The 13554-nt window shown below is 39.7% G+C and overlaps 1 protein-coding gene across 13 annotated transcripts in view; it reads right to left on the reverse strand.

Moving 5' to 3' along the window:
• PTPRQ (protein tyrosine phosphatase receptor type Q) overlaps positions 1-13554 on the reverse strand; it is a 208856-nt gene that overhangs the window by 118585 nt on the left and 76717 nt on the right. For all 13 annotated transcript variants that reach the window (XR_012666450.1, XR_012666451.1, XM_075124328.1 and 10 more), the window contains 6 exons: positions 13402-13548; positions 9953-10125; positions 7416-7626; positions 5645-5794; positions 5348-5527; positions 4097-4204 (listed from right to left, as the gene is read on the reverse strand). Coding sequence is in view for 11 of the 13 variants with exons in the window: in XM_075124328.1 (XP_074980429.1) it covers positions 4097-4204; positions 5348-5527; positions 5645-5794; positions 7416-7626; positions 9953-10125; positions 13402-13548 (969 nt within the window). In the remaining 2 variants the exon portion in view is untranslated. The remainder of the gene's footprint in view (positions 1-4096; positions 4205-5347; positions 5528-5644; positions 5795-7415; positions 7627-9952; positions 10126-13401; positions 13549-13554) is intronic.

The following is a 13554-nucleotide window of genomic DNA, read 5'->3' on the forward strand; positions in this document are numbered from 1 at the left end:
AACTTCTGCACTCTCTTTAGACTCTCTCTCACGTCACCCACCAATCCATCAAAAATGCAGATACAAAAATCATCTGTCCAGCCTACCTCTCTATGTTCAACTCTTTGTCAAAATCCTCTCATTGGCTTCCTCTTGCCTTTCACATCAAAGTCAAACTCCTTATCCTTGCCTTCAGAGACCTGAGCACAGCTCCTGCGTATTTCTCTAGTCTCCTCTTTTTAAACATCCCCACCCTCTGCAGTCATTCCCTTTGACTTCCCCTACTTTGGCTTCTGTGCCTTCTTCCATGCATCCACCTGTGCCTAGAACCTCCTTCATGAGCCAGACCACAATCCCTTCACCCTCCTCTTTTCCTTCAGCTCTCTCCTTAAAACATACTTTGCCACAAAAAGAAAAAGAACATTCTTGTAAATAATGTTTTTAAACCATGACAAATCCCAAGACGTGCATTACTAAATATAGCAACCACATGACCTACATCTCTGTAACTTTTGTTCTCCCTCCTCCAACCAGTCCCCCGTGTGTGTTGTCATCTCTCTTGCAATGTTGGAACTTGGGCAATGATCCTACAGCCATATTCATGTGTGCCTGTGTGGAGTCTCACCAACTTTAGTGGGATTTCATATGGGTGTAATGCTCTGCCCCCATGGATCTAATTACAGGGTCAGGGCCATAGATATTAGGTCTAATACTTCTCTCATTTTCATCAGTTTCTCAACAGTTTAATTCCATTGGCTTCAGTGAGCTATACTGTACCGCTGGAGAATAGGAAATTACCTTTAATTCCCATTTCCTGATGGTAATCTATCTAGTTTAAGTACATAGTTTATATAATTTCTCTCAGAATTGAGGATATTTTGCTGTTGCTTTTAATTATCTTTCCATGCCAGAGAAATCAAGAACTGGGAGTTACTGTATATTGGAATATTTATGCTGGCAGATGTGGGATCCAGAGTGGTGACCTACTACAACTGGAACATCTTGAGTCAGAAATTCATAAAGAAGTGTTGGAAATTTCTGTGAGACCTCCAGGCCAAGAAGGTTCAAGATAAGCTTTGAGATATCTGAACATTTATATGAACTAAACCCCAAAGCCCAACACTAATTCTTAGAAAAGGAAATAAGGGACAAAATAAATGTATAAATGTAACAATATTCTTTACTGTCACCATTTTTCTGCTTCTCAGGCAATAAAACATAATAGTGTTTATTATATCTTATTAAGTTTTATATATTGCATATATTAGTAGTGACTACATGAGCAGCTCTTCTATGGAAGAGATGTTTATATCTACTGCTGATTTTGTGCCTTAAAGCAGGCTCACTTATGCGGACTTAGATACAGTGCCTTGTGACTACATTATTGTCATCAGCTAGAGGTCAAGACACTGCAAGCAAGTGTAGCCAATAAGTTACCCCATAGCTAGACTTGCTTTCTGTGTGACCCTCACACCACAGCACACAAGATTTACACAGAGATCTTCATGGTCATCAATCACCAGCTGTATTAGGTAAACTAAATGGAAGTTAGTCACAGCATATTTCTTTCCCTTTTCAGGGCTGTGTTTTTGAGTCAGTTCCCATGCCCCCCCCCTTCAGCAATTATTGTGTCTCCTAGCCAGTGGCTAGATTCTTTCAGAATCATATGGTGGAGTCCCTTCCATCCCATACCAGGATGGCAGGACTCACTGGACTGACAACACTGACTTCATGAATTACATCAGGGATGAATTTGACCAACTGTGTTTGTACACTCAGTACCACCAATCCTACCTCTTAGGGTAAGTCTTCGCTACAACTGAAAACCTGCACTGGCCTCTACCAGCTGACTCAGGCTCATGGGGCTTGGGCTAAGGTCCTGTTTAACTGCAGTGTAGGTGTTTGGGCTCAGGCTGGGGCCCAGACTCTAGGACCCTGCGAGGTGGGAGGGTCCCAGAGTTTGTGCTGCAGTCCAAGCCTGAACATCTACTCTGCAATCAGTCTGAACCGCAGAAGCCTGAATCAGCTGGCCCAGACCAGCCAAGGGTGTCTAATTGTAGTGTAGACATACCCTTAGTGGCCAAATTGTGGCTGGCCCTCTCGTAGAACCAAACCTCTCTGTTTGTTGTGCTCTCGGTGTAGAGGTCAGTGACAGCTCCTGTCCCCTAGGATTCAATCTACCCAGGCATTTATCCAATACTCCTCATTGTGGTATATGAGTGCCTAAAGAAAGCCATCTCACAGTAGTGGAGGAATAAGCAGTTTTCTGGCTTTGATCCCCTTCATATAAACCAGTGGATCTGACTGTCCACTGAGGGCAGAGTGTGTTACATGCTCCCTGCACATCAGAGAATCATAGAATATCAGGGTTGGAAGAGACCTCAAGAGGTCATCTAGTCCAACCCCCTGCTCAGGAAGTTCCAAAATACTTTTTACCACAGGGAGGCTCAGAATGCTTGGAGTAGTGTAGTAGTGCAGCTCTGCACTACCTCAACGCTGGGGCTAAAAGGCACAAAGATTCAATACAGCTCTAATCTGATCAGTGTGATTGATGGCTCTGTCTATTAGACTACATCTAGGGGTGGGATTCCCAGCTCGAGTAGGTATACTCTTGCAAGCTAACAGTAGCATGAGCAGCCATGGCACAGGCTAGCCTCTACTAATACAAACCCACCCAGACCCCATGAGTATGTACTCCAGGCTGCTAGCCTGTGCTGCCCCTGGGCTGCCCATGCCACCATGACTACACTAATATTTTTAATGTGCTAGCTCAATGAGAGCTAGTCTGAGTATGTTTATTTGAGCTGGGTATCATACCCCAATCTCCAAGTGTGGACATATCCTTGGTGTATATTTAAAAGAGCAGCTCTTTTACTGTTGCTGGTAAAAATCCAAATTAGTTACTTCATTTTATGTTTATCCTTACTGTGAAGCACTCTGAGATATGGTCACACAAAATTACTATTCCAATTTCCATATGGAATTAAATAGGTAAGACTGATTCTGAGCCATATCTTACTCACTTAAAGTAAAACCCACAGGAGTGAGAGTAAGTGAGAAAGGGCCTAGGAAATGTCACAGCTTTCCCAACCCTATGTTTCCAACCACGGTTCCCATAGGGGAGATCAGATGGCAAAGGAGTAGGATCCAAATCCTATGCCTCTCAAGGATCTGTGTGGAAAAAAAAGACAAACTATGTGGTGTGCTGGCCCAGCCATGCTACCACTTGGCCTCCCCTTCCCCTCTGGCAGCAGGACTCCCTAAGGAACTGGGCTACCCTTGACTCCTGTGTCCATACAATCTACCCATTTCTCAAGGGGGTGCCAACCCAGAGCAGAAGTTAATACTTCTAGGAACAGCAGTAACCCTTCTGCGGGCAGGGTTTTGAGAGAAGCATGCTGTGGAGAGAGGGGCTGTGCTCAGGTACCACCTAAAGCTACAAAATCTTGATCTGATATATAACAGTGCAAGTAGTTCCTGCAATATTGTATCTTATACTAAAATTACTGATCAGTTTCAATGGATAATAAAGCCCAGTACACTGCACTCTGCAAAGGGCTATACCATAGTTAAACTCAGAAACTGCTGCTTATGCAGAATGCTGCTGCTCACTTGTTCTGAAACTCCTCTTGTAGACAGCACATTCACCCAGGTTCCATGATCTGAGGTGGTTTCCAAATTGTTTCTGGGTACAATTTACAATGCAGTTTTTAAGATAAAAAGCCTTTAATGGTTTAGGTTCTGGATGCCTCAGAAGCCACCTATCTTCCACATCATGATAACAGGCAAAATCTGTGGATCTTCCAAGCTAATAACCTCTGGGTTAATTAGAAAGGGGCTGGAGACAGGGCATTTTCAGTCAAGGTTCTGGAGCGGCTTCCCCTGTTGGTGCACCAGAGCCCACATTTGCTAACCTTCAGGTACTGCTGAATTTTATTTCTTTCCTCTCCCAGGCCTGCAAAACTGGCGGAGGGAAGCAACACTGGGCGGTTGGAGTCATAGTTTGAGTGGATTTGGGAAGATTCCAAATTTTGGAAATAGATCTCAATGTGTATGTTTTATTATTTGTTTGTGCACGCATCCAGCTCATGCACATCACTGCAAACAAGATACTTACCATCTTCAGGTGTTCTCACAAAAAAATCGTTCTCTTCAGACAGAGCACTTTCTCCCACTGTGGTGGAAGCTGCTACTCTCATTTTATAATTTGTGTACTTTTTCAGACCTAGGAAGAGCAAGAAAAAGAATCCTAGCTTGTGATTCTTCTTAAACATCCTCTTTTCCTTTTTGTTCACATAGTAAGTATAAAAATGGGCAATGTTCAAATAGTTTTCATACCTATATAAGAATTTATGTAACTTAAAAAACAACTAATAGCCCATAGAGCCATTATGAGATATTCTAAATCCCACTATCTAAAATAAAATTTAAGTTTGGGGCTTCAACTAATCACTCCCGTTGACTTCAACAGAAATGGACTAACTTAATCTCTGTATATAACTTTAACAATTTATCCATAAGGAATTCAGTGTGTATGTGAGCATGTATATATATTTTAGTACTTTGGTTAGTACAAACAGGTGTCTGAAAACCCACAATGGGATGCCTTTTCTTCAATTAAAATACAAAAAGGTATTTTTTTAAAAGTAGAAAAAGATGATAAATTTCTAACACATACTGTGTAAAAGGTGAAAGTCGTAAAAAGAACTAGCAGCACAGAAACAAACTAACCCCCTCCCATGTGAAAAGCCAAGGAGGGGAGGTTCTATGAAAAAATCCCCATTATAAATCCCTTGCAAAAATTACTAACTACCATCCGAAGGAGCCAGGATAGTGGGTTTTGCCCTCAACAGAAAAGCCACTTCCCCAAATTGGCAGATTCCTCTGGATCCACAAGAAGTTTGGGCCATTGATGCAGAGGCCCTCTCTGCCCCTGCACCAGCTCTGGCCCCCATCCTCCTCCTCAGTTTATAGGTAGAGCAATTCCATTGGAGCCACATTGCCAGGGAGCTCTCTAGCCATGCCAACCCCTGGACCTAGCATTTATTACCTTTTTCAGGTAACTTCCATAGACCCAGAGGTGGGTACAATAGGTCTTCTCCCCCAGCCTGCCCACTCCTCCCCTCCAGCCTCTCACTGTCCCTTCCCTCCCCTTCTGAGAGGGGAGAGTGTTGCAGAAATGCTCAAGCCACCCTTCCACATGAAGATTGGGGAGGAATGATCTGGACTACCTACATTTCTAAATAGTCAATTTGATACATTTTGCATAACACAGTTGCAACTATTTTTAAGAATCAGAGAAATGTAAGGCTGTAAGGGACCTCAACAGGTTATCTAATCACCCCCTCATGCTAAAGCTATCCCATACCTGTTATAAGGAAGCTATTGTTTGCAGTTATCATGTGAAATGCTCTCTTTGTGTCCAGTTCCATCGCGTAAATTGTATAATGAGTGATTTTTCCATTGGGATTTGCTGGAGGATCCCAATACAGCAAAACAGATGATGAGCTAATATTTTTATAATAAATATTTTGCACTGAGCTTGGAACTTAAGAAACAAAACAAAAGAGTTAATGTGGGTGAAGGAAAGATTAAATCATAGCAAAAACTGGGGTGGAAGGAGGAATCCCTTACCTGAAATTATTTTAAAGTTATGCAATGTTACCTTGTTCACGTGTCCTAATGGTGAGAACAGATGGAGGCCCTTCTCCAATAATGGTGAAAGCAGATACACTGATTGTATATTCTGTGAAAGGTGTAAGTCCTTTTATTGTATATGACAGCTGTTCAGATGAAATGATGACATACTGGTTATCTGTGGTTAAAAGGAAAAAAGCTTTGTTTTCCATTTGTAACATTAAATTATTTTTCAAAAGTCTAAGCTGAAGCTGAAATATTTTTGCACACACATTTTATTGTAGACATTTTCACCTCACTTTCATGGCAATTAGAATATATAAATAATAAGCTACACCATGGTTTATAACTCACACATGGAGGGGACACTCTGTACACGGATCTCCCCATGTTTGCACATCCGTTCCCTACTCCCTAGGCCCTGTAGAGGTCTCTCCACACAGTCCAACTGCGACTGGGTGGACACTCAGTGGGCCAAGCTAAACAGTCGGCAGGATAACTGAGGACAGGGAATGCAGACTGTCTCCCCTATGGTCTGTGGATCTTGGCGTCTGTGGCCCCAAGGAGTTTGAGAAGGGGATGGGGGGAAATGCTGGTATGGAAGCACAAGACCTCTGTGTAGATGGCCCCAGCCTCCCAGGACCCACAGGAATCTACTAAACTAGGGAGTGGGCCTTGCTTTCTTCTCCACAGAAGACTGAGAAATTTCCTCTTCCTTCTCCCCAGCTAACTGATGTGATCAATCTCGAGAGCATCTACTCCTGGGTCTCCTCAAGGAGACCCCTTCATGTGAGGGTTTTGGTAGGAATGAATGAGCTGGGCCAATACTATAAAACAAAGCTAAGAGGCCTGGGTTGGATCAGAAGAATATTCAGGATATCAGGGGTATAGGCTAAACTCAGTAGCCAGCTGACTGTGCTAGTCAACATCAGTGCCCCATACAGGTGTCATTACACTACAGCATAAGTTACTTATACTTGAATACTGTATTACACCAGATGCAGACCTGAAGAAGGGCTCTATGTAAGCTTGAAAGCTTGTCTCTCTCACCAACAGATGTTGGTCCAATAAAAGATATTACCTCATCCACCTTGTCTCTCTCATATCCTGTGACAATACCACTACAAAAACACTGCAAACCAGATGCAGGGACTTTAATGGAGCATAAATAAAATCAGAATTTGGCCCTCTGTCTGCTGTTTAAAGCTCCCATGGTAAAAATTTGGAGAGGTATTTTAAGCCTGTATCTGTCAACTAAGTCTTGTTTAATGGGTCATAAATATCCATACTTAGTAAAGAAACAATGTTCTATTGATAACGCAGAACAAGTGTATATACTAATGACATCACCATGACATGGGGGGGGGTCATCCCCACCTGTTTGCCACCCCATAGAGCAGAGCTGTAACTTTTTGACCTATTTACCTTCAGTGACATTTGAAAAGCTATTAGTCAAAAGATTCAGGGAAATCAAGGTCTGTGAAGGGCTTGGAGATATGTTAATCCCCTGCAATCACACCTGCTTTGGCAACTGTAATAACTGATTGTCTATGCAGCTTGGCCGATGGCTCTAGTGTGCTACTTTCACTAGGAAGAAGGTCAGCTGGGTGATAAGGGGCTAGTTCCTGCCTGTGTGGCATTCACAGTTGCTTCAGAAGGTTATTTGGTAGTAAAAAACTTGACTCCAGAAAATGACCCATTAATAATTTAGTTGAACTCTGTGCTAAAGATCATATTTGTGACAGTGACAGGGACCTTTTGAACAATGAGGTAGGTATAAAAATATCTTAAAATTTTACCAGAAACTGAAGGTAGTTTTGCTGCTCCATTGATGGTGGGCAAGTTATCACTAGATAGAATACTAAATGTTACTGAAGAAACTGTTTGTATCATGGGAAACATCTCAGCTGAGCCTTCATATAATCCAGTGGCTGTTTCTATTGTATCCCCAGTGAAAGTAGATTGGATATTTTCCTTTAACATGTCTGGATCCACAGAATCCATTGAATGCTAAAGATTAAAAATACAACAACAAATAAATCGCAAACCAAATATGACACTTACCATTAACTCATTTTTCTCATTATACGCACATAATACGCACACATAAACACACGTATATATATACATATTACATATAAATAGCATATAATAGTATGTATATATACTAGAGAGATTAGATTAATATACATTATAGGTGGAGCTGGTATCAACAACTACAATTAAGGTTGTCTGACACTTCCCATTATAAAACCTTATTTTCAATTGCTTATAACTTTGATAAACTTTAACTATTTGAGCTGAAATCTGCCTTGCTGGGTATCTGACTCAGGCTGATTTTGTTTTGTTTTTTAAGCTTCAGCTAAATCAGTTTAGTACCTTCTGAAAATAGGATTAAAGGAAAACGTTGTTTTGCTCATGTTAACAACATTCTCACAACCATTTCATTAAGAAGTTCTAGTGTCTCCCTGCTTTGGAGCAAGGTCTTGAAACTTAGCAGGGGTGTTACTTTGAATGTGCCTGTTGATATACCTAGGAAAATTCACCCAAATCTGGTCAAGTGAAAAGCCTTTTAAATATCTCCCTGCTTAGTAAAGACTTGTTAGAGTTTGGCAGCTAAATTCTCCACAGATTTCATCTGCACTAAGAATACTCCAGCCCAGGGCTCTAGGGGGTCACTGTGGCACTAAAATTGAGAGAGGGAGACCGTCTATCCTGCATTCTCAATGCTCTGCCTGCTGAGCGTGGAAGAAAGGGAGGAACAGACTGACTGGATTGAAGGAGGATAAGAAATGGGGAGGAGGGAAAGTTAATCAGGTCAATGGCACAGGATCAGGTATGAAGTAATATCCAGGAGATCTAGATTCAATTCTAGGTTCTGTTGCAGACTTCCCATGTGACTTTGTTCAAGTCACTTAATAACAGAACTTGATGAAAGGCCAGTACAAAAATTGTGACTTTTTGTTAAAATTTATTGAAAATTATGTGGATTTTTTTCAAAAATAAAAACAAATTCTGACCAGCTCGGTAGCCGATTGTTGAATACCCTACCCAAATTTTTTAAATAAAAATCTAGCTGAATATTTTTTCAAATTTAAATTTCAGATCAAAATTTCAAATCAAAGTTTCATTAAAAAAATATCAGGAAATTTTGACCAGATCTACTTAATTTTTCTGAGCCTGAGTTTCCAATCTATAAAATGGGACTAATAAACCTTTCTTTGTCTCTAAGCTCCCAGAGCAAGATCTCTCTCTTATTACATGTTTCTATACTGCCTAGCACAATGGCATCCCATTCTCAGGTGGAGAAGAGGACACTATTGTAAATACATAAATAAATGAATAATAAATAATAATAATAATGACAACTAATTATTTGAGTTACATGTTTATTTTGAAAAATATCCTTTTTCTTGAAAATCAGTATTCCTAAACATTAAAAAAAAAGATTTAAGCATCACTATTAAAAGGAAATATTATTGAAAAGTACCCTTTTCTGTAACAAATAAAAAAAAGCCTTTGATTAGACCAATATCAGTAAACACAGAGAATCAGATTCTGCCACTCATGTTCAGGTGAATGGTCCATTCATTTCAGAGTAGGGCAGGATTCAACTTGAGTACAGATGGAAGAATCTAGACCAGCAGAAGTTAAGAAAATGGCTAATAGGGAGACAGATACTTTTCCAAATTAACATGGAAAAATCCACATAATATTTACTGGTACCAGATACATTGTGGCAAAAGTATCTTTAAATCTTTATTGGCAAAAAGGCAATCTCTGTCTCCTGTGCTTTGCTACATTTGCTTAACTATAAAGTCAAAACCATTTTACTGACATATGCATGGAAGCTTTCAAGCGTACATGTACACTGCAGTAAAAACCCAAGGTATCAGGTCTCAGAGCCTAGATCAATTGACTTGGGCTGGCAGGGCTTGGGCTATGGGGCTAAAAATTGCAGTGTAGACATTCAGGCTTGGGCTGGAGCTTGAGCTCCCCCTCACATGGTTTCAGAGCCTGGGCTCTAGCCCAAGCCCAAACTGCAATTTTTAGACCCAGAGCCCAAGCCCTATGAGCCCGAGTCAACTGATCCGAACCAGCGAGTGCCATGCCATGGGCCTTTTATTGCAGTGTGGATATACTCTCAGTGACAGTGCAGTAAGGTGAAACTAGAAACTTTAACTCTCAATTAAAAATAGAGCAGGAAATAAGGGACAGCGTGAAAGGACTGAAAATTAATCAATAGTAACTAATTTTGTAATTTAAAATAAAACCACACCAACTACCATATTAGCAAGGTAACCAAAACAGAATAGCCAAATAAAAAACAAAATACCTTAACTTTCCCTGTGAGGATTGTGTTTTCCACAGTCAATCCTATGTCCCGAGCTAACACTTTAACCCTATATTGGGTAATGATTCCATTTGGTTGTTGTGGTTTCCTCCAAGAAATTCTTATGAGAGTGGCTTCTAGTTCTGCTAGTTGTAAATCGGATACAGCACTTGGAACTAAAACAAACAAAAAACCCTTACATTAAATGTTATCTCCAATACTGAATTTAATTAAACACTGCCAATCGATTTCTAAATGTTACTGTAAACTTTTTCAGCACATTGAGCAAAGGCAATCTAAACATCTATTCAGATTTTAACTGTTTATGAAGTGAGTTGTTCCAGTGCAATCAACAAGTTACTTCAAGAAACTTTTATCCCACTGGTTAAATCATGATTTAAAAACATGCAGATAGATATATCTATATATAGATATATATAGATATGCAGGATTATAATAAGACTGTGAGAAGAAGGCAAGATCCTCATCTCATGTAAATCAGTATAGCTCAATTCCAATTGAAGTCATTTGCACTGGAAGTCAATGGGTCTATGCCGATCTACACAGATTTGAACAAACTTATACAAACTTAGGCATAAATAAATCAAACATATATATTTATATATATATGCATGAAATGAAAAAGTATTTGGAAAATTATAATTGATGATGGTCCCATTTCGTGGATCACATTTTTATGAGTTATATTTCCATTTCACCTTTTAGTATTAATAATGATCTTACATTGTACGTATATATCATTTAATCCATTTCCCTGCCTTGGGCACTGGTGCACCTGAGTCCCTCGTATTCTCTGCCTGTGGCACATAACAGTCTAGTCTCCTGTGGGCTGTAATACTTCAGCCTAATTTTGGTTGTTGAGTTTAGTGTGTGGATGCTGAGTGGTGTGGGTGGCCTATGATATACAGGAGATGAGACGAGATGATCTGGTGGTCCCTTCTGGCCTTAAACTCTAGAACTTTTTGACTCTTTACATGCAAAATAATGAACATCACACATCAGTGTCTTAACATTCCACAGAATGGTTCTCATAGAACTTGAGACATAAAATCATTCATCCTGAAGTAACATAGATAAAAGGCCTGCTAATCCTGATTCACATGAGTAGTCCTTTAACTACAAATGGGACTACTCACATGAGTGATGGTTTGTAGGTTTGGGACCAAAATCTATCAATCTGTCTTATTATGACACACTTCAGAATATGTGTGTTGCCAAGCATGAATATGAATACCAAAATAAACCAGTGTTCAAATTGGAGGGGTATTACACTCACTTCTCACTTCTTCTTGCTGAAAAGAAGTTAGAATAACCCATTGCTTTTAAACCAAAATTTGAATACTGGAATACTATCATCACCTCCTAGTTTTCCCAGAAGCAACTAAGTAAAATAAATCTAACAAATAAAATAAAATAATATGGGTCAGAGCAGGAGTGCAGTCCAGGAGGAAAACACTGGTCTGGAAGTCAGGAAATCTGAATTCTATTCCAGAGTCTGCTACTGACCTGCTATATGAACTTGGGCAAGTCACTTCACTTCTTCGTTCTGCTTCCCCTCCTACCCTTTGTCTCTCTTGTGTATTTAGGTCCTGAACCTAGCAGTCACAGTGAAATCAATGGGATTCCTTACAGTGTATAAAGCTAAGCATGAAGCAGGTGGATTGGAATCTAAAACTGAAAGCTCTTTGGGACAGGGATTATCAATTACTATGTGTTTGTACAGCACCTAGCACAATGGAGATCTGATCATGGCTGGGGCCTGTGGGCACTACTTTCCAGCAAATGTCTCAAACTTCAATAAAAGGTTGAAGGAACTGAGTCTCATGGAAGTAATGACACAGAATCGGGAACAACTGGACAATAGGACCAGTGACTAGACCAGAGGACAGAGAACATGTAATAAGTGTGAACCACATCTGAATAGAGAAATTGTGATATGAGCGCTCTCTCCTCCCATTCATAGTCACATAACATTACTGTGGCATCTACAGCAATTTCTTACTTGAAATTATTCATGATTTTTAGCTGTGTTTAGTGTGATAAAGATTTTTGTCCTTTTTGAATAAAAAAAGATCTTAATTCAACTATCTACCTTTTTTCTTTCATCCCCCCCCGCATCCAACCTGTTCTGATTCTCTCCACTGGTAATGAGAAGGAGAATCAGCAACATGTAACAATACAAAACTCTGCAGAACACAAGCAAGAGCTTTGTGGCTCACTAGTAATTCTCAGGCCACAGTTTGGGTAACTCTAGACTAACTAAAAGAAAAGGAGGACTTGTGGCACCTTAGAGGCTAACCAATTTATTTGAGCATAAGCTTTCGTGAGCTACAGCTCACTTCATCGGATGCATACTAACTCACTAAAGGACTCATCCAATCAATATCATTTTATAATTGAGAAAGGAAGCTAGAACTGGATTTGGAAGAGGAACACTAATCACAAGAGGCAGATCTGAAAGTGTCAGATGAAAACTGGTATTGCCACCGCAGGCAGTATTTAAGGGAAGTAATTCACAAGTCTGTTAGTTTTGTTTTAACTAGGAACAAAAATGGAACAGGGCTAAACAGAGGAAAAACGGTCAGGAAGGGACACAGGGAAAGGGAAAGATGGAGGGTGGAAAAGGGTGGTGATGGGGGAAGAATGCACATGTGCCTTTTCACACCTGCTGAGTTTGCCTCGATGTCTCCTGTTCTTATCATGAGCAGCATTTCATCTGTTCTATTTTCAGGCCTTTTATATACTGAGATATTTCACTATAATAAATATAAAGGTGTTCTTGGGGTTTCCTTTAGAACACATATGCTTTTATGTTTTAACTAAAGGGTATCAATCACCTCCTTACAAAGAAACTATGAATTTTGTTGAAAGTAGTGCAATTATGATGCACATAGATCACATTCTTCTTTTTCAGCTTAGCGCAAGCTATTCACATAACAGTATTTTTAAAAGAGCTCTATATGAAAAATATCACTATAAAGATAATTAACTGTACATGTGGAGTGATAACATTTGATGTAAGTACAGAAATATGCTCTTACCCTACTATTTGCTGCCATCTACTGGCCAAATAATGGAGTCGTTCCTTTAACCGAATTACCCAGCCCAGAAGTAATGCCTTTTTTTTTTCCATTCAAAAACATATTAGTTCCATAATCTTTGAAGGCTTCTGAACTCAAATAAATGTGGTCATAGTGTGTTTTTAATATTTTCTGTGTTTGCTAAACATACAAAACTTTCCTGGGTATTCCCTTTCTTTGATTTGTGATTTCTTGCTTATAATACACTATCCGGAAGAGGGAGTGAACTAGAAACACATCTATTTTTTATACACAATTTACACAAATGGCTTTGAAGGTAGAATTAAAACCAGCCATCATATGTAGCAGGACAATTAGGTTTTTCAATTTTATTTCTATAACCCTACCTACCTTCTGGAGGAGTAAAAACTGTTAAATTAGATTTAGGCCCCATCCCGGCACTTGTCTCAGCACTAACAGACACATCATAGGTTGTAAATGGTGTTAGATTATTAAATGTGAACTTGAGATCTTTTGTGCTGTTATCTAGAATATAACCTAGAG

The sequence above is a fragment of the Caretta caretta genome, chromosome 1 (genome assembly GCF_965140235.1).
Source record: "Caretta caretta isolate rCarCar2 chromosome 1, rCarCar1.hap1, whole genome shotgun sequence".
Taxonomy (NCBI): domain Eukaryota; kingdom Metazoa; phylum Chordata; order Testudines; family Cheloniidae; genus Caretta; species Caretta caretta.